At 40.4% G+C, this 16706-nt stretch overlaps 2 protein-coding genes across 4 annotated transcripts; one reads left to right on the top strand and one right to left on the bottom strand.

Moving 5' to 3' along the window:
* Nucleotides 1-2: 2 nt before the first annotated feature.
* glmna (glomulin, FKBP associated protein a) lies at nucleotides 3-11587 on the top strand. 2 transcript variants are annotated; one of them, XM_072364371.1, is made up of 19 exons: nucleotides 3-84; nucleotides 355-442; nucleotides 4553-4678; nucleotides 4755-4868; nucleotides 5035-5143; nucleotides 5214-5487; nucleotides 5590-5689; nucleotides 5796-5977; nucleotides 6079-6132; nucleotides 6397-6427; nucleotides 8293-8382; nucleotides 8456-8497; nucleotides 8610-8683; nucleotides 8773-8857; nucleotides 8961-9070; nucleotides 10192-10255; nucleotides 10461-10596; nucleotides 10708-10775; nucleotides 10873-11587. In XM_072364371.1, the coding sequence occupies exons 2-19, from the start codon at nucleotides 392-394 to the stop codon at nucleotides 10960-10962; spliced, it is 1800 nt and encodes a 599-aa protein (XP_072220472.1). In that variant the 5' UTR covers nucleotides 3-84; nucleotides 355-391; the 3' UTR covers nucleotides 10963-11587. The 2 variants fall into 2 exon arrangements, with proteins under 2 accessions (XP_072220472.1, XP_072220473.1); XM_072364372.1 differs by lacking the exons at nucleotides 10461-10596; nucleotides 10708-10775; nucleotides 10873-11587 and adding an exon at nucleotides 10354-10442.
* A 399-nt stretch (nucleotides 11588-11986) lies between these two features.
* Nucleotides 11987-16561, bottom strand: cdc7 (cell division cycle 7 homolog (S. cerevisiae)). Of its 2 annotated transcripts, XM_072364373.1 has the most exons (12): nucleotides 16484-16561; nucleotides 16081-16171; nucleotides 15661-15747; nucleotides 15364-15499; nucleotides 14694-14787; nucleotides 14360-14502; nucleotides 13793-14084; nucleotides 13538-13639; nucleotides 13212-13387; nucleotides 12956-13038; nucleotides 12560-12709; nucleotides 11987-12426 (listed from the first exon to the last, which is right to left on the bottom strand). In XM_072364373.1, the coding sequence occupies exons 2-12, from the start codon at nucleotides 16169-16171 to the stop codon at nucleotides 11987-11989; spliced, it is 1794 nt and encodes a 597-aa protein (XP_072220474.1). In that variant the 5' UTR covers nucleotides 16484-16561. The 2 variants fall into 2 exon arrangements, with proteins under 2 accessions (XP_072220474.1, XP_072220475.1); XM_072364374.1 differs by lacking the exon at nucleotides 16484-16561 and having other exon boundaries at nucleotides 13799-14084; nucleotides 16081-16454.
* Nucleotides 16562-16706: the final 145 nt, after the last annotated feature.

Genomic DNA, 16706 nt, shown 5'->3' with positions numbered 1-16706 from the left:
ACTACGGTAGCCAAGATGGCCAACCTCGCCGCGCTGTAGTAAGGTAGCGTGGAGTGGGAGTTTTACGGGCTTGTTTGGTGCCATGTGACCACCTCAGCACTGTGTCGTTTGTCTGTTCTGTGTACGGCAACAGTTTCTTATTTTGGCGGCTGTGTTTGAGGAGCCAGAATATCCTTCAGAAAAAAAGCTCGCTGTTCTGTTCAGCTAATTCAGATCCACCAGGAGTAGCATGCTGTTTAATGTAGGTTTTACTGCCCACACAAGGCTTACCTGACCTAAACGTTCTGAAACAGGAGCCTTTGGATTACCCTGTAGTCTTGTGTGTATTATTATGACCCTAAGTGCCCCCATTAGTTTTGAAGGGTTACTTTATGAAGACACGGCCCATCCGATGACAGCAGGGATGGCCATGGAGCAGCTCAGTGATGTGGTACAAAGATGTGTGAGTGTACAGCCACGACACCGTTTCCACCCTTAAACATGTTTTACTTTTGATACTTTTACGTCTGATTTTTGTACAGTTTGCACTGGTGGTGTCTCTTCACTATCTCTGTTTTGAGCTTGATTTTATGATTTTTTTTGTGTATTATTTCCCTTTACTGTCAGAGTCACAATGTCGTCACCAAAAGGTTTTGTGTATGCTAACCTAGCATACTTTCCCAAACCCAACTTTGACATTCTTCTCCTTCTTGCATCCTAGATGATTATCGAATCTCTCAAATGCACATCGAGGAGATAAGAATGCTTATTCGAGAAGCTCAAAGTGAGGAACCTCAAATGTAGATGGTTGTGGCTCTCCACTTTAAAGGAGCAGTGTGTAATATTTATGGTGATTTATTAACAGAACCGGAATATAATATAACTATGTTGTTAGTGCTATATAGTCTATTATGAAACGAGTCGTTACGTTTTTAGTACTTTAGATTTCGCCTTTTTATTTACATGTATCGCTGTTCATTCCACACATAGGCTTACACGGAAGGACACCATCTGCGTCGCCATATTGATTACAGTAGCTTCGAAGGGACAAAGGGTGACGCAAGCGCGATTCGCCGCTACTTTGCAGACGAAGAAGCCGGATATGACGTCTTAAAGTTACGGCGTCGACGTGGACCCCTACCCCGTAGCATGGCGTGCATAGAAAATATAAAGAGCTCTATGCTGATGTGCATCTCCAAAAAAAATCTAACTACACGTTGCGTTGACACAGACCATAAGGGCTGTGATTGGTCTGCTCAAAACGTAATTTCCGGCAGTTGCTGTTTCCGGTCTTAATGGCTGTATAAGGCGGAGCTCGTCAAATCGGCCCGTTAACATTCGAAAGTATCGAAAGTGCATTTGTTCATTCAGGTCCCTCAGTGGGTGAACCAGTGTTGTAAATTCACCCGTTCCCAGCCTCCACTGGTTTAGTGGTTGTCCAAGGTTCAAGGGCCCCATGATCACGACCCCGGGATCACCATAATCTGGCAATATACAGAATAAATTACAGTAGTATAAATATACTCAATACTTCAATAACTAACTGTTATCAAGTGCATTTTGATGTACAGGTGTGCAAATGCTCATAAAACTACAAATGCACCACTATGTCTTCTTGTCGAGGCCACTCACTCACATATGATGTTATGAAAACAAAATGCATCAGCATCAGTATAAACTGGCAAAATTGACCCACTACATAGAGAGGGAAGGAATTGTCCTCCATTTTCACAAAAAATAAATAAGCAAGCACTTTCAAAGCATCCAACATTTATTGAACAACATCTGTTCCTAACACAAATGTATTGAACTGATAGAGACATCACAGAGGAAGTCCACATACAAGACAAGGACAATCAAGTTATAGTGTGTTTGTGTGTTTATGCATTTAGCAGACGCTTTTATCCAAAGCGACTTACAGGTAGGCATGTAGGGTAAGGGGGTCTTGCCTAAGGACCCTACTGGAGTCATGCAGGGGATTTGAACTCAGGTCTCTCACATGGAAGGTAGCAAGGTAGCAACCACTACACTATCCAGCACTATAGTGCAATATATATATTTTGAAATCTACCTGTTTTCTCTCAACAACAATAAACAATTTACAGCATTTTCATGTAGCCACCACGTGGAAAAAATAAATAAAATGCAGTAACATCTGTATAATTTTAACCTGTTTTAAAATGGGAAAACAACACATCACAACTGAACAAGACAAGCAAGGGTTAAACATTTGGAAGACAAAATTAAATGCTACATAATCTGGCAAAATACACAATATTAATCCTAAATAATGGGGAAGTGCATGTTTCACTTTGAAATGCTTGATTTCATTTGGCAAACACATTTTACACTGGCATTTTTCTGGACTTTGGATGTGCAAACTGATGTACAATATCTTCGAAATCAAAGGCACTAACAAGTTCATGTTCGATGACAAGAGAGAAAGTGCAGAGAGGCGTGGCTGTGACATTGTGGTCCTCACTCCCTTACTGATGCCAGATACTTGGCAGCCCGGTAGATCGCCTCTTCCCAGAGCTGCTCTGTAACCGGCCCCCACAGTGCAGGATTCCCAGGGAGTAGAAGAGGTGTTGCGGTACAGGGGCAACTCGCAGACTCGACGAGCGGCTCAGATGGCAGTGAGACTCGAGGCACATCACCGCTTTCCTCAACGGTCGCACTCACAGCAGAATTCGGGCCATCGGTTGAAGATGCCTGGGGCTCTTCGCTCTGCGGGCTGTGGACATTAGCTAGCGCCGGCAGTGAAGAAATGTCCTGGCTAGCTGAGCTGTACTCGTTGATGGACGCTGCCTAAGCAGAACAGTTGGTAATATGCTGGATATAATATACTGGAGTGAAGGAATTACCTATTTTTGATATATACTTTAAATTGTCTATGTTTCTGATGTCCTTCTTTTTTAATTTTCTTAGCGCTCCCACTTAGCTTCTCCATGTTTGCATTTTTCTTAATTGTATACAGGCTCTTGACATCAAGCAACCTGCTCAGTGCACGTTGATTGGCGTCACCTTTGACCCGCCTCATACCTGCTGACCAAATGATCACAGCTCATTGTCACAGTCACAGGCAGCCAGGGGCAGAGATTCTGTGCAGCGCAAAGACTGTATAGGTGCTGTACAACGGCTCTGGCGGACAGTTTAACATATAAGTGAGAGATAACCAGATATTTTGCTTATACCCTCACTGCCCAGGACCCTTTAGAGGTCGAGGGCCCCCGGGCAATTCAGCAGAGGTGAGGCATGGTGAATTGCAGAGCAATGCATTCCCTCGACGCAGAACTTTGTGACGGAGAAGCATAAACTAAGCGTTACTGTTCTGCAAAACAAACCTCTAAAGACCACGAGTCGTTATCAAAGAAACGAAAACATGACAAGTCCAAAAGGATTAGAGACAGAAGACCGGGTAAAACGCAAGTGAATACAGGTGTTGTCTTTCCCAAACGGAGGTCGCTGATGGGGGTGAAAGGCTTTAAAAGTGACGCCGAAGTTGCCTCTTTTCTGCTGGAAAGGTAATTCAGCTCAGTGTCACTAATATAAATGATAAATGTTGTTTGGTGGCTGTAGCCCTTGCTTGTTACGGAGATCAGCTGATCTGATTAAACAAACATAACGTTTTCTCCGTGTCCCTGTTGAAAACTGTTGATTCATGTGACTTTATGCACCAAAACTACTTTGTTAGCTGGACAGAAATTACTCGTTATGTTACGGAGATCATCTTCAATCCTCTCCTCCACTTCACGTGAGGCAGCAGCTGTGTTCGTCCTGCCTCTTGCCCTGCCTGCTCCAGCAGCTCTGCCTCCTCGTCCTCGTCCTCTTCCTCTTTCTCTTCCTCTTTCTCTTTCTCTTTCTCTTTCTCTTTCTCTCCCTCTCCCTCTCCCTCTCTCTCTTACCTCTGTCTCCCTTTCTGGTGGTGAAAAAAAAAACGTGTTGCCTGCTAATGCTCCCCCTCTATAAGACTAAATACAAACAGCCTTCAGCCCTACGTAGCTAATTTTAGCTTTTATTACCACGCTGGGGTCCACAAAACACTAATATAATGCAGAACAACTAACAGTGTAAGTTATCTTTTCACAGAATATCTAACCAAATGTAACATCTATTTATGATTTATATCTCTAAAAGTAACCTCAGAACTTAAGAAGGTGGTTTCACTTCATGGATTAGACATCGTGACACATTTGAATGATTTGATTTGAACTTTTAAATAAAGTGGAGATGATCTGTGAAGACACAGAACTGCAGCTGTATGAATTAAATTTAATCAAATATATCTCAAGCAAGTTATCAACAGTCAACATGTTTTGATAAAATAATATGAGGTGGGAAAAGTTCTGGGCATTTAAGCATGATGCTACCTTTTATTATTTATTAAATTAAGGTATTTATTAATGATATGCACAGAAAGCAGCAAACTGTCACATTTGGCAAGACGGAGCAGTAAAACAATTGAAAACATTTCTGCACTTAAACTATTGTTTGGAATTTCTTTCTATCCCTAACTCATTAATATAATGTCTGCATTTTTCTATATGCCTTTATTTGTTTTTCTGTCACACAGCAAGCTCTCGCAGATGATCGTTACACCACTGAGGATCATGACGTCTTCACCATTGCTGGACGAACGTGCATCGAGGAGGGAAACAGCGCACAGGTCCTCAGTATTGTCCTGGATGAAAAGAATCAGGTGCATTTCTTAGAGATGATGCTGATCCTTTTTTCTTCTGCTTATAGTACAGCATAACATCCTTCTGTCTGTACAGGACATGGTGAGATGTATGGGCTGGAATCTGCTGTCTCCACTCATCCAGGTGCTCCTGAAGAAAGAAGACAAGAATCTTCCTCAGTGCCTGGCCATTTTTAACCACCTCTTAGAGGTCTGTTTATCTGATGCACGCGTTTGGTTTACATTGCCAATAGTGGGCCAGTGCTAACCAATATTACATTTTAAAATAAGATATAGAATATTGATTAAACATGGTCCAATGACACTTTGGCCATGATTTATGTCTTTGTCTTTATATCTTCTCTTTGATTTTGCAGACCTGCAGACCCAAAGAACTGCTGATTGGCCTGTTGGAGCAACTGGAGCACGACAATCCTGCCACTGTAGCCGAGACTCTCCATCTGCTGCTGAACCCTCTACAGAAAGGTAAACAACATTTTTAATGAACCGGTGTTCTCATGTTAACACAAGTAGAGCAGATCCTCTGTTCTCTCAGTGCTGCTGTGCCTAGGCAGCCGTAAAGCCTCATCCTTGGGCATGACCCTTTCCTCCGTCTTGGACCAGATGGCCAAGCTGCCAATCCCCCAAACCAAGGAGCAAGAGGAGGATGATGTTTTTTCTCTCGGACGTTGCTGCACCGATCTGATAGGCTTTGTCAGACCCTTTGTCCTGGAGGCCGGGCAAAACCTCCTGAGTGCGCACTCAAACAAGACAACGAGCGAACAGGACAGGGAAAAAGAAGACGAGCTGCAGACAGAACTTCTGAAGTAGTGAGTGAAAGATCTGAAATTATTCACATATCTTCCATGTGTTTTCTTACATTACATCAGAGTAAGGAGCTGCATGAATTTGTGCATTTTTCTGCTCTGCAGCTGTATGAAGACTCTGAGTCACCTGCTGTTGGAGGTGCAGCTCAGGGATCCTGACACGCTGCCTCTGTCTCCTCTCAGGACTTTTGCTACAGAGATTTTGGTTGGGAAAAATCATCCATCGCCATAATTTGGATGACATTGTAAATTCTACATGTTAGCAGCATTGTAAATTGCGTTAATGGTGATTCTGCACCTGTGTTGTACAGAGCACCCTCAGTGCTATTGGAGAGTCCCTCTCCAGTCTGGTGTTCCAGCCTCTGCTGAAGAGGAAACAGGTTCCAGGCTTTCTGGAGGAGGAGGTGCGTTACCCTAAAAAGTCTTTGGCCAGCTTGGCTCACCTGGTGTTTGTGTATCACCTGGCTGCTGATACATTCCCCTGTGTTTTCAGGTCAGTTAGAAGAAGTGTTTTTATTTGTAATAAATAATAGAATAAAGAATAAATAAATGATTCAAATGCATTTTTTAACTCTCTGTGTGCCCTCTGTACAGCCCTGTGTTCTGTCTTCGGGCTAACATGGAGCACATCTCCCTCCTGCTGTCCAGGTAACACGTCACACAGTATTATTATTATAGCCGCTATGTGTCTTTGTACTATTTGCAGTCTCCACTGGGTTTTACATAAAAACAGATTCTGTAAAACAGCACATGTAATATTACAATTTGACAAAAAAAAAATGTTTGTGTGGTAATATGACGTATAATAACATCACAATTGGAATTAAAAGCAAATTATATAGTCAGTTGTTAATATTTGGTGTGCGTGTTGTGATTTTGAGTATAATCTCTTGATTGTTTTTTCTCTGTTAGAACTGAGGACTATATGCTTCAGAAAGGACTGGTAAGTCATATAGTTTTACTGATAAGTTTTTTTTCTTTCTCCATGGTTATAACAGGAGACTTGTATTGTGTTTTGAAAAATCTTGAAGACACAATGATCAACACACTGTGCCGTCAGGTCCATGAGCACTCTGGCAGTGTAGACTTTGAACCTCATTTCTAGATTTGAACAAAAATAATTGATAAACTGTTTGTGTCCAGATTTTTTAAAAACTTAGTCCCACCATTTTCATAGGCTGTAAAGCATTTAGACAAACTAGCACAATGCATATCCTTACTGACTGCTGTAGATCACCTGAGTAGGTCCCCTGCGTTGTGATCTTTTGCTGCATTTTCAGTTGTTGATAATTCTGGGTTTTCAGACTTCATTTTTGTCTTAAACATGTGAAATTTTTAAAGTAATTCAATTGTAAAGTGGAAGTTGGGGAAAAAGGAGACAGTGGAATGTAACGAGAATGATTTTCTTCTGATTTTGCTCCCTATTTATTTTTCTAATATACCGTATTTAGTAATGGGTGCTACAAATAATTACAGCTGTGCAGCGCGGTCTCGTGTCAAAATGGCTGCTCTGAAGTTGCTGGAAAATCTTGCTAATGGGACTTAAAGAAGAGAATTTTGTAAAGAATTTTCTCAGCTTCCCTGATGACTGTGTCATTCTCGCACTCTGTAATACTGGGCTTCCTCTTTGCTGTTGCTTTCATTTGTCAAGGCGCGAATGAACATTTGTGTACATTTGTCCTGTTTCGCCGTGCCGCAGGCAATTCTTTTATATGACAAAATAGGGGAGTATCCTCCATTCATGGTGGAAGTGGAAATTAGCCTTGTGCACATATTTTACATTTCACATGTGTTTGCAGGGCTTCATACATCTAGTGTAAAGAATGCATGTGGCCATGTCGCCACATGGCTTTGTGTGCACACACATTTTTAGTAGTGAAACTACAAACAGTTTAATGCATGGATCACGTGGAGTTAACCTGCCATTTAAAATAAAATTCAATGTCTTTGCCTTAGGAAGCCCTTGGGCTGTCGTACATCTGTTGTGTGAAGCACAATAAGTTTCATAGCCCTCACTACATCTGAGCTGGCAGTTTATCCACTTATTGTGAAATATTTTCATTCATCACAAAGAATTCTATCATCCTCTTTGCTTGTCCTCCATAGTTCTTGTGATGCAGAAAACTCATCAGTGCATTTCTAATATTCTGTTTTCTCTCTCTATCTATCTTTCTATCTCTTTTTTTTGAAGGAATATACCAAAGGTTTTAGTTTGGTCTTTAGACTATTTAAAAAATGTAGTGCTTTGAATCAATTGCATTCTTAGTTTTTTCAAGAAATAATGAGAAAATAAGGCTACGCTCAGCCATGACTGTTTTTCCATCAGTTGTCAAATTACAGTCTGTGAAAGTGGAAAAAAAAAAGTTGTAATTTTAAACAACAATATTTCTGCTGGAATCTGGAATTACAGCTGAAAGTCTGCTCTAACATAGCCGCTGCACACAGTTCTTTTCCAAATACTTATGTGATATGTATAATGGTGCATGAACTTTCTTTTTCATATGTCATATGTCAATGTTGTGGCTGATCGGCATGTTTAAAAGTTTATGAACCAGAAAATATACAGCAAAACCTCAGCAGCAGACCCAGAAGGCTGGACTGCATGGTCTTATTGCCATCACCAGCAGTACAGGTGTAGAAGGAGCAATTTCTCAGGTCTTTCTTTAGTGGGTCAAAAAAAATCTAGAATTCGACCCAAACAACAGGGTGTTACCTTTATAATAATCCTGTAGAGGTCACCTTTAAAGAATGGATAGCTCAGTTCAAGTTTCCTCAGTGTCTGATAGATGTGTTTTTCCAATCACACAGGACCTGTATGAGAAGAGTCTGGTGCGGGTGGCGGACGGCAGTCTGCCAGCAGCTCTGCTGGAGATTAAAACTTTCCTCATCGTCCCTCAGGTTACTTATAAGGCTTTTTATGGTTGGACTGTATGCATTATACTGCAATTCACATTTGTGTCTCTGTTTTCAGAACTTGGTAAAGGTCATGACAATATGTGCCAAGCATGACTTGGTGAGTTTTGATTTTTGTTTTCATTGTGGCTTTAAAGTGACTTTGTATGTGTTTCATTTGCAGTCTTAGTTATTCACAAGAAAGTATTATACATTCTTTTTTCTGCCTTCAGAGGACTGAAGGACTGATGGTGTTCCAGCTGAGCATTGATAAGTTTGACACTGAAGCAAAGTACAGGTTCTTCCAGTAAGCTCCACCTGCCTTCCTTTTAAAGTCATCAGAAATGCTCCCCTCTGTTCCACCTGTCATTGTAACCCGTGTTGGTCTCTTTTCAGGTACATGCTCAGGACAAGTCACCACTCAGGAGTCGAAGGCTACATCATTAAAAACATCAAGAATCAGATAGACTTTTCCCTGCAGGTAAGGTGGCATTGCATCATGGGATCTTTTTATGCCATTTTCACAGGCTTTGGTGGCGTAAGTGGAAGCTAAACGGAAGTGTTATTTCTCTGTCTGGCTTCAGTCAGGTAACAGTAACATCTGGTTTGAGGGGATTCACCTGCTGCCTTTGCTGCGTATGGTCTTCAGTCTTCCAGATGGCCCAGAGACTGACCTCCTGCAGTACCTGGACAGGTATGCATGCACATACTTTTATCGCTTCATTATTCCATGTAATGGCTCCTTTGTTTTTATTTTTTTCTTCAGAATAACAGTGGGCTAGAATCAGTACCAGCATGCACTGGAAAAGAGGCAGATAATTTTAGCTTATATTTCTTTGCTGCTAAACTATTTGGCTGTGAGATCAATTAATCATGTGTATGTATGCAATGCTGCTTTAAACCCAAGAGCTACATCTCAGACTCTACAGGCCTCAGTTTGCATGTTAAATGTTTAAGTTGATGACTACAGTTAGGAAAAGACCGAACAAGTATGGCTTGTTTCGAAGGGTTGCTGGAGAAAGTCATCTCTCTGAAAAGAACATGGCAGCACTGTGGTGGTGACCACAGATCCTTTCATCCATTATCTACTGCCTATCTGAGGTCGGGTTGTGGAGGCAACAGCTCCAGGAGAGAAACCCAGACATCCCTCTCTCCAGCGACACTCTTCAACTCCTCCTTGGGGATCCCAAGATGTTCTCAGGCCATATGGGATATGTAATCCCTTGAGCATGTTCTGGGTCTGCCCCGGGGCCTCCTCCCAGATGAGCATGCCTGAAAAACCTCCACCACCAGCTCATACCAACAGTCAAGTATGGTGGTGGAGGGCTGATGATTTGGGCTTGTTTTGCAGCCACAGGACCTGGACACCTTGGAGTCATTGAGTCAACCTTGAACTTCTCTGTATACCAATGCATTCTTGAGTCAAATGTGAGGCCGTATGTCTGACAGCTAAAGCTCAGCTGAAACAGAACATGATCTCAAGCACCACAGCTAATCTACCACAGAATGGCTGAAAAATAACAGAGTCAAAGTGTTGTGAAGACCCAAAGTCCAGATCTCAACCTGTGCATAAATGAATGTTCACAAATTTCAATTAACTGAAGCAGCGGTCTTGGGGTGTACTTATTTTCACTAACTTAGTCTTTGTTAAAGAAATAAAGGTATGATGTAATATGTCATGCTGTTTTCCATTTTATGCTGTGTTGTTCTAATGCAAATAAAACAAAGTTGGGCTTTCTATTGCACATGGCTGAGTATCACATACAGTGGTCCTGCTGTGTTAAGAATTAACATCATTGTGCACTTTTTTTGTAGAGTCATGGAGTCTTTGAACTTGCTGCGTTACCTGGTCATCAGAGACAAAATAACTGAGAACCAGGTGAGCACAGACTTCACTCACACAACAATAACTTTAGGTGCTGTGAAAAAGTCAGCAAAGCTGCTCACAAACATTCTACTCCTCTTTTCGTGTAAAAGTTTCAGATTTCCAGAGTACATTGGTTCTAGGTTCATCTGCCAAGCTGGATCCAGCACCTGTCCCTGATACACCTGTTCATGTTTTCCTTCTACTGTTCATCTTGTAGACAGGCATCTGGACAGAGCTGTATAAAATAGAAGGTACATTCACGAAGCCCCTGCGTGTTGGACTGAACATGTCGAGAGCACACTATGAGAGGGAGTTGCACAACACCATGGAGACCATGAAGAAGAGGACCAAAGGTCAGAGCAACAATTCTTTTTTTATTAATGATGCAACATCATAAATGCTCAGGTGAGGCTTTTCCTGATGCAGTAATTTTTTCACTGCATTTCCGCACACATTTTCCACAGAATCAGTGCTGTCCATATCCGTTGGTGACGAGAAGCTGCCAAACATGACGTCAGAGTCCCAGATTCAGGTCAGATTCTGTTTCATATTTATGACAAACAAACAACACCATTGTGTGTAATTGGAGCACTGTGATGATCTGACTGAATTCTAATGGCTTCTCTTAGGCTCTGCACTCAGCCCTCCACACATTTGACATGATTGAGAGTGTATTGGTGCGGATAGAGGAGCTCAGCGAGGTGAAAGATGATCTATAAACTGCAAGAGAACTTCATCCTTTTAGGGTCTGGCAGACAAAATATGCCTTCCAACTGTTTTTTGATTAATTTTGCAGGTTGACGCATTCATTCAAACTGCACTGCTTGTGTTTTTTTTCTTTCATTTCAGGTTCATAGATTCAGTATGTAAATATTGTGGACATTATTTTGGAATTTTGCATCGCTTCTCTAATAACTGTTTAAATTTTTGTACACATTGAAATAGTTATTGTACTTTTATTCTAACAAGTGAAATATTTTCAGATTCAAAGAAAGCTGTATTTTGGTTACTGGCATCAGATGTGCTAAACTCATGGTGCCAAAACTAACCGAAGAAAGCGGTTTCTTCACTTCATTTGTCAAAAAAAATCTCAGTAAATATAATACTCTCTCAACTATGTTAGTAATTTGAATATTACTGAAAGATGAAAAATTCTGTCTTAACATAGCTTTGCACAATTTCTTTTGCAAAGAGATTTTAAACAAACACAGGGTGTAGTTTTTATTCTGCCACGTAAATGTACATTTGAAATTCATCCCAGCATGTTGTGAAAATATATTTAACACTACATGATCCCAACACACATTTGTATCTGAATAAGAACTTACTAAATATAAATATGAATGGTCTTAAAAGTTGTAAAATGCATGAATTACACTGCTCCACGACAGACAAATATTTTACTTTTGCATTTATTATAAGATTGGGGAAAGACTAAAGCGTTTTCAGTTTCAATTCAGTCAATTCATACTGCAATAATAAGGTGGAACTGCTGCAGTGACAATAGCAAACTGTTTACTAACAACTAATATAATGCTTCCGATGAATACCAGAGCTCTATAAAAAATACACATCTTCACAGTTCTAGTCGATACCACCGATTTTCTAACTGCAATCTGTGAGGTCAAACCTACTTTGCATGAATAATTATGTGTATGTCTGTTAACAATCTGAACCACAGCCTGAAGAGCCACACAGTTGTGTTTTCTGCTGAGATAAAAGGTCATGTGACGCACCACAGTTTCACAAGTCCTTGAAAAATGGGTGCTGCAGTGCCTGAGCAGCTGTGATCCTGGTGAAGGGGTTCAGGTCCAGCAGCCGATCCAGCAGGTCATAGGCCTCGTCAGGAACTCTGTCCCAGCCCTGCTCATCTTTCTCTACGTTACTATCTGTCAGTAAGCTCTGTTTTGTGAGGCAAACCGTGTTTTTATTGCTGCTTGAATCTTCCAGGTGGTTTGGTAGGGTTTCCCCTTCTCCATCTTTGTGTAGACCGAGTGTTTCATCGGCTGGTCTGTATGCGGGTGTATCATCCTTTATCGTGTTCTGAGTGGCAGCTGTGTCTCCACTGGCTTCAGCAGCTGATACGACTTTGTTATTTGGTGATGGTTTCCTTCCTCTGAGCGTCTCACACAGCATCCTGAGATCCTGGCGAGGAAGCTCCCGACTGCACACCACTGCTTTACCTGAATGAGGTTCAATCCCCAAAACACAGAGAGTTTTTCCAAATGTTACCAATTTAGAATCTCTGAACTGAAGCCTAAAATTGCCACCTGGATTACGTTTAGTTATATTTAGAGTAAAAATGCTCCTACGAACCAAATGACTTTGCAGCCTTGATGGTCTCTCTCGAGCCTTGTATGGTCATGATCTGAGTGAGAGCAATCAGGTCATCGCTGGCTTTAAAGAATGGGTAGCGACCACTAAGAAGAGAGAGCAGGATCACACCAGCTGACCACACATCTATGGCTGCAGGCAGTCCAGGATGATATGACAGAAAAGGAGGGAACATTAACGACAGTAACGGACATTGTGAAGAGCACAAATTTGCTTTCTCTGCCTGCTTTTTTTGTGATTTAAAAAAAAAAAAAAAAAAAAAAGTGCTTGGACACACTTTTTTTTAACTTTTTATTATTATATGTTGTCGCACCACTATGATAGAGACAGCATGACAGAATACTTTTACTGTTAATAATCATGGTGTGAGATACCAACCTGTGCCTTGGTTGGGACACTTTGTGAGAACTTCTGGTGCTCTAAAACCTGGCGTTCCAGCCCTGGGAGCCGCCTGCTGCTTTCTTCATTCAACAACAAGCAAGGAAATCATTGTTCAAAAAACACAAAAAGCAGCAATTATACACTGTTTATTACGACAATTTTAGAGTGTAGTACGATGGACTTGGGTGTAAAAAGTTGGCATTAACTCGGTTACATAGTTCTGATAAGAACTTTAACATTAATTTTTTTGTACCTGGCCATACAGATGTTGCAGACACGGTCAGTAAGATAGCAGTTACATGTGAGGCCGGGCTGTATGGTCTTCTGAGGTTTCTGACTGCTGCTTTGGGTCCTGACAGGCAGCGGAAACCAGGGGGCTGAAGGGTGCCTTCTGGTGGCTGAATTCTCCATTTTGCTGGGCTTCACCAGCTTGTAATGTAAGAATACCAAGAAAGTGTGAAAAAATGTCTTGTTCTCCAAAGTAAAAGAGAAACCCTTCAATTATTTATTTCTGAAGTGCTACAAATAAATATTTATTTGCATAAATGCCTAATTTTCTCTGTCATATACTGTCATTACCTCTTTTCTACTAGCAGATTGCCGAGTGGTGGAGGGAGAAGGTGCGCAGCTGTTCAGATTTCTCTCTCCAAACACTGGCCGTTGAACTTTGCATGTCAAATCCTAAAGTAAACAAGCAAAATTTGACACATTAATACCAGAAGCAGAACAGAAACAGATATAAAAGGCAGCTGTGTAGATCATTTAATATTTCCACCCTGGAAATCTAACCTATGGGCTGTTAATACTGAATAAAAAAAATTATAATTTCAGTACAAACACCTTTGTGTGCTCGGTGCGAGAGAAGGAAGTGGTGGTGACTGAACGTGCTTTTCTAACTGGCGCTTTCCGAGAGGCGGAGGAGGATGTGGGGGTGTTGGAGGAAGATGAGGAGGAAGGTGGCAGTGATTGCCGTGGAGGCAGAGATAGTGACGTTGATGCTGTACTGGTGGTTTTGGGTGGGAGTTTAGTAGAACCTTTTTGTGATTGTCTCTGTCTAACCACCTTCAGGAGCTCAATCTTGGTGTCAGCTGTTCCCTGAGCCAGGCCAAAGTCCACCAGTGCATACCTACATCAAGTAAACAAATGAACATCAGTGAGGTAAACTAAAAGCTGTACTGAGCAACACATTCAACTTTTATCTGCTCTAGCTCTGTTAAAGCACAGCAGAAATAAATAGTTCTTCATTAAAAGGAAAAAAATTAATATATGAATGAGTTGGGAAGAGTTGTGAATTAAATCTCATCTCATTAAATCAGAATAGTGTACCTGTTAGAACTGTTGATAAAAAACACAACAAAAAAAACACTCTATATCACGACTTAATGAAGACTAAATACTTACGTTTTGCTGTTCCTATTGTAGAGAAAATTGTTTGGTTTGATGTCCCGATGAATGATGCCAAACTGGTGGATGTGTTTTAGGGCTTTTAACAGGTGGTAGATGTACAGACGGACCTCTTCAAAACTTAATGACCCAATGATGTCCTGATGAACATATTTTGATTAAATTAAAACTGTCATATTAGATTATAATGAATATGGAAACATAAAGTGCATCAAGCTTATTTACAGGTAGAAAAGACAGTGCAGACAATTTTTTTTTTTTTTTTTTAAATCTGTTCAGTGTGTCACTCTGGATTTGTTTGGAAGAAACCAGTGTGTGACAAAATAAATACCACAATAGTTTGATGCTCCATGTAGGGCATTATGATCACCACATGGTCCTCTTTCCTGAAGCAGTATGTCACTCCCATCACATTCTCTCTGCCTCTACAAGAAGAAGAAACATGACCTATGAGGACAGGTGTTTTCACCATACTGTAAATCATGAATGATAACTTCCTGGAATTTCTTCAGAAACACACAAACATAAAGGCATTTTCATACATTTAAATTTAGTGTATGTTTATGTGCTATTGCATGTTAATGCAGCATGTTTTGCCAACTCAGCCATCGATGTATTGAAGAGGTTCAGCTGAATCACCCACACACCAATTTGCTACTGTATGAAAATAAATTTAGAGCCAGAAAAAATTTTTTTTAACCATTGCCAAATTTTTCAAATGCCAGGCACTTATTTAAAACTTTTGTGGTAATATTGCAACATGTCTGTATGAAACACAAAATATAACATACCACACAGCCTCTAGCACTGCAATAAATGCAGTATGTGGCAAAGTCTTAAACAACCAAACACATTAGAAAAAGAAATTTCAATTAAATTGAATCCTTTATGGGCTAAACGATATAACATGACTGTTATTTTATGAATTATCAGTAGTAAAAATAAATTAAAAAATCAGCTGTTCAATTTCAAACAAATCAACATTAAAGAGTTGAACACACCCCGCCACAGTGAGACACTGAAGCTCAGCAGCAATGCGTGTAGGATGGCTGGTGGGGATGAGGTGCTTGAGTGCAAACATCTCTCTCCTCCCGTTCCGCATCTGTGCCTCACCCAGGTAAACTGAGCTGAATGTACCTGACGCACAGTTACACATGTCATGAAAACTTTACCTCCTCTGCCCATGTACAAATAGATCAAGTGAACAAGTGACAACTGTTTTAACTCAAATCAAAAGTTTCTCTTGAGCAAACAGTATAAAATGCTTTAAAATAAAACAAAAAACAACAACTACGTACCTTCTCCAATTTTGTCTGTGATGCAGAAAACCTTGTTCAGCTGAGGAACAGCTTTGTAGAGAAGCTCAATATCCAACTCCACATCTCCTGTAAGTTCACATAAAAAAATGTTAGAGCAATTGCAAGGTTTTTCCACCATTAACGCAGCAAAGAAAGACGTTTAAAGTACAGGTGAGACCAACGTTTTATAACAGAGGTCTCAAACTACCACTAAAGGCTAAGATTTATTATTAGTATTCCTTTTTTAATTCACTTATAGAGAGAGAAAACTCCACTGTATTTGGCAATCACTGGGAGTCATTACATGTCAATGGACTTACAAATACATCCTACACTAGAAAATTCAATTCATTACAATTTACTTATGTGTTGTTGGATCTCAACTTAAACATTTCTTTCTTCATTGACAGTCCAACTCACTTGAGACTTTGCTTTTCAAGTTAGCTCTGTCAGATTTGATCATGCATCCATCTGTACTGATTCCCTCGGTGGAGACAGGAGATAACTCCATCTGAAAACAAGAAAAATCTAACCCAAACTTAGAGGAAACGCTAATGTTCAACACCTAGTTAATTCACCGCAAATCCTATTTTTGATCTTCAAATTATCGTATTAGAAAGTAAATTGACAGTAACTACTTAAGTTGTATTTACTTAAGAAACTATCTAGATAACGAGAAAATGGTTATGTACACAGCTAACATAAATATACGTGCTATTTTACTTTCTCTTTAAAGCTAAACTAGCATGCTGCAGTTCGTTATGGTTCTAGTCCCTCAAGCTAGCAAACCGCAACATGTTGAGCAAAATAAGAAGAAACTTACCACTTTAGTTGGTTGCACACAACAGTAGTTTAGCAAATTAATTTCTCACACACTGGCTATATAATGAAAAGCTGTTTTAAGAACTAAATATGTAAATCCCCTTCAGGTTGTAGCCGAAAAATTACGTTGTTTAGACTTTTTGCCGTTTCTTTTCCGCCAACACCAAACTACGCGCTAAAAGTGACGTCAGAAGGATCGAGCGTTGTTGAATCATTCTAAATCA

This window comes from Leuresthes tenuis, unplaced genomic scaffold (assembly GCF_036924035.1).
Source record: "Leuresthes tenuis unplaced genomic scaffold, fLeuTen1.0.hap1 SCAF_14, whole genome shotgun sequence".
In the NCBI taxonomy this organism is placed as follows: domain Eukaryota; kingdom Metazoa; phylum Chordata; class Actinopteri; order Atheriniformes; family Atherinopsidae; genus Leuresthes; species Leuresthes tenuis.
The sequence above is the reverse complement of the archived record's forward strand: the minus strand, read 5'-3'. Positions and strand labels throughout refer to the sequence as shown.

Coding starts and splice junctions, on each gene's coding strand:
- glmna (XM_072364371.1), top strand. CDS start 392: ATGACAGCAGGGATGGCCATGGAGCAGCTCAGTGATGTGGTACAAAGA. Junction 8,498..8,609: donor TATGTGCCAAGCATGACTTG/GTGAGTTTTGAT, acceptor TTCTGCCTTCAG/AGGACTGAAGGACTGATGGT. Junction 10,597..10,707: donor CATGAAGAAGAGGACCAAAG/GTCAGAGCAACA, acceptor CATTTTCCACAG/AATCAGTGCTGTCCATATCC.
- cdc7 (XM_072364373.1), bottom strand. CDS start 16,171: ATGGAGTTATCTCCTGTCTCCACCGAGGGAATCAGTACAGATGGATGC. Junction 15,500..15,660: donor CACAGACAAAATTGGAGAAG/GTACGTAGTTGT, acceptor ACTGTGCGTCAG/GTACATTCAGCTCAGTTTAC. Junction 13,388..13,537: donor AATCTGCTAGTAGAAAAGAG/GTAATGACAGTA, acceptor TTACATTACAAG/CTGGTGAAGCCCAGCAAAAT.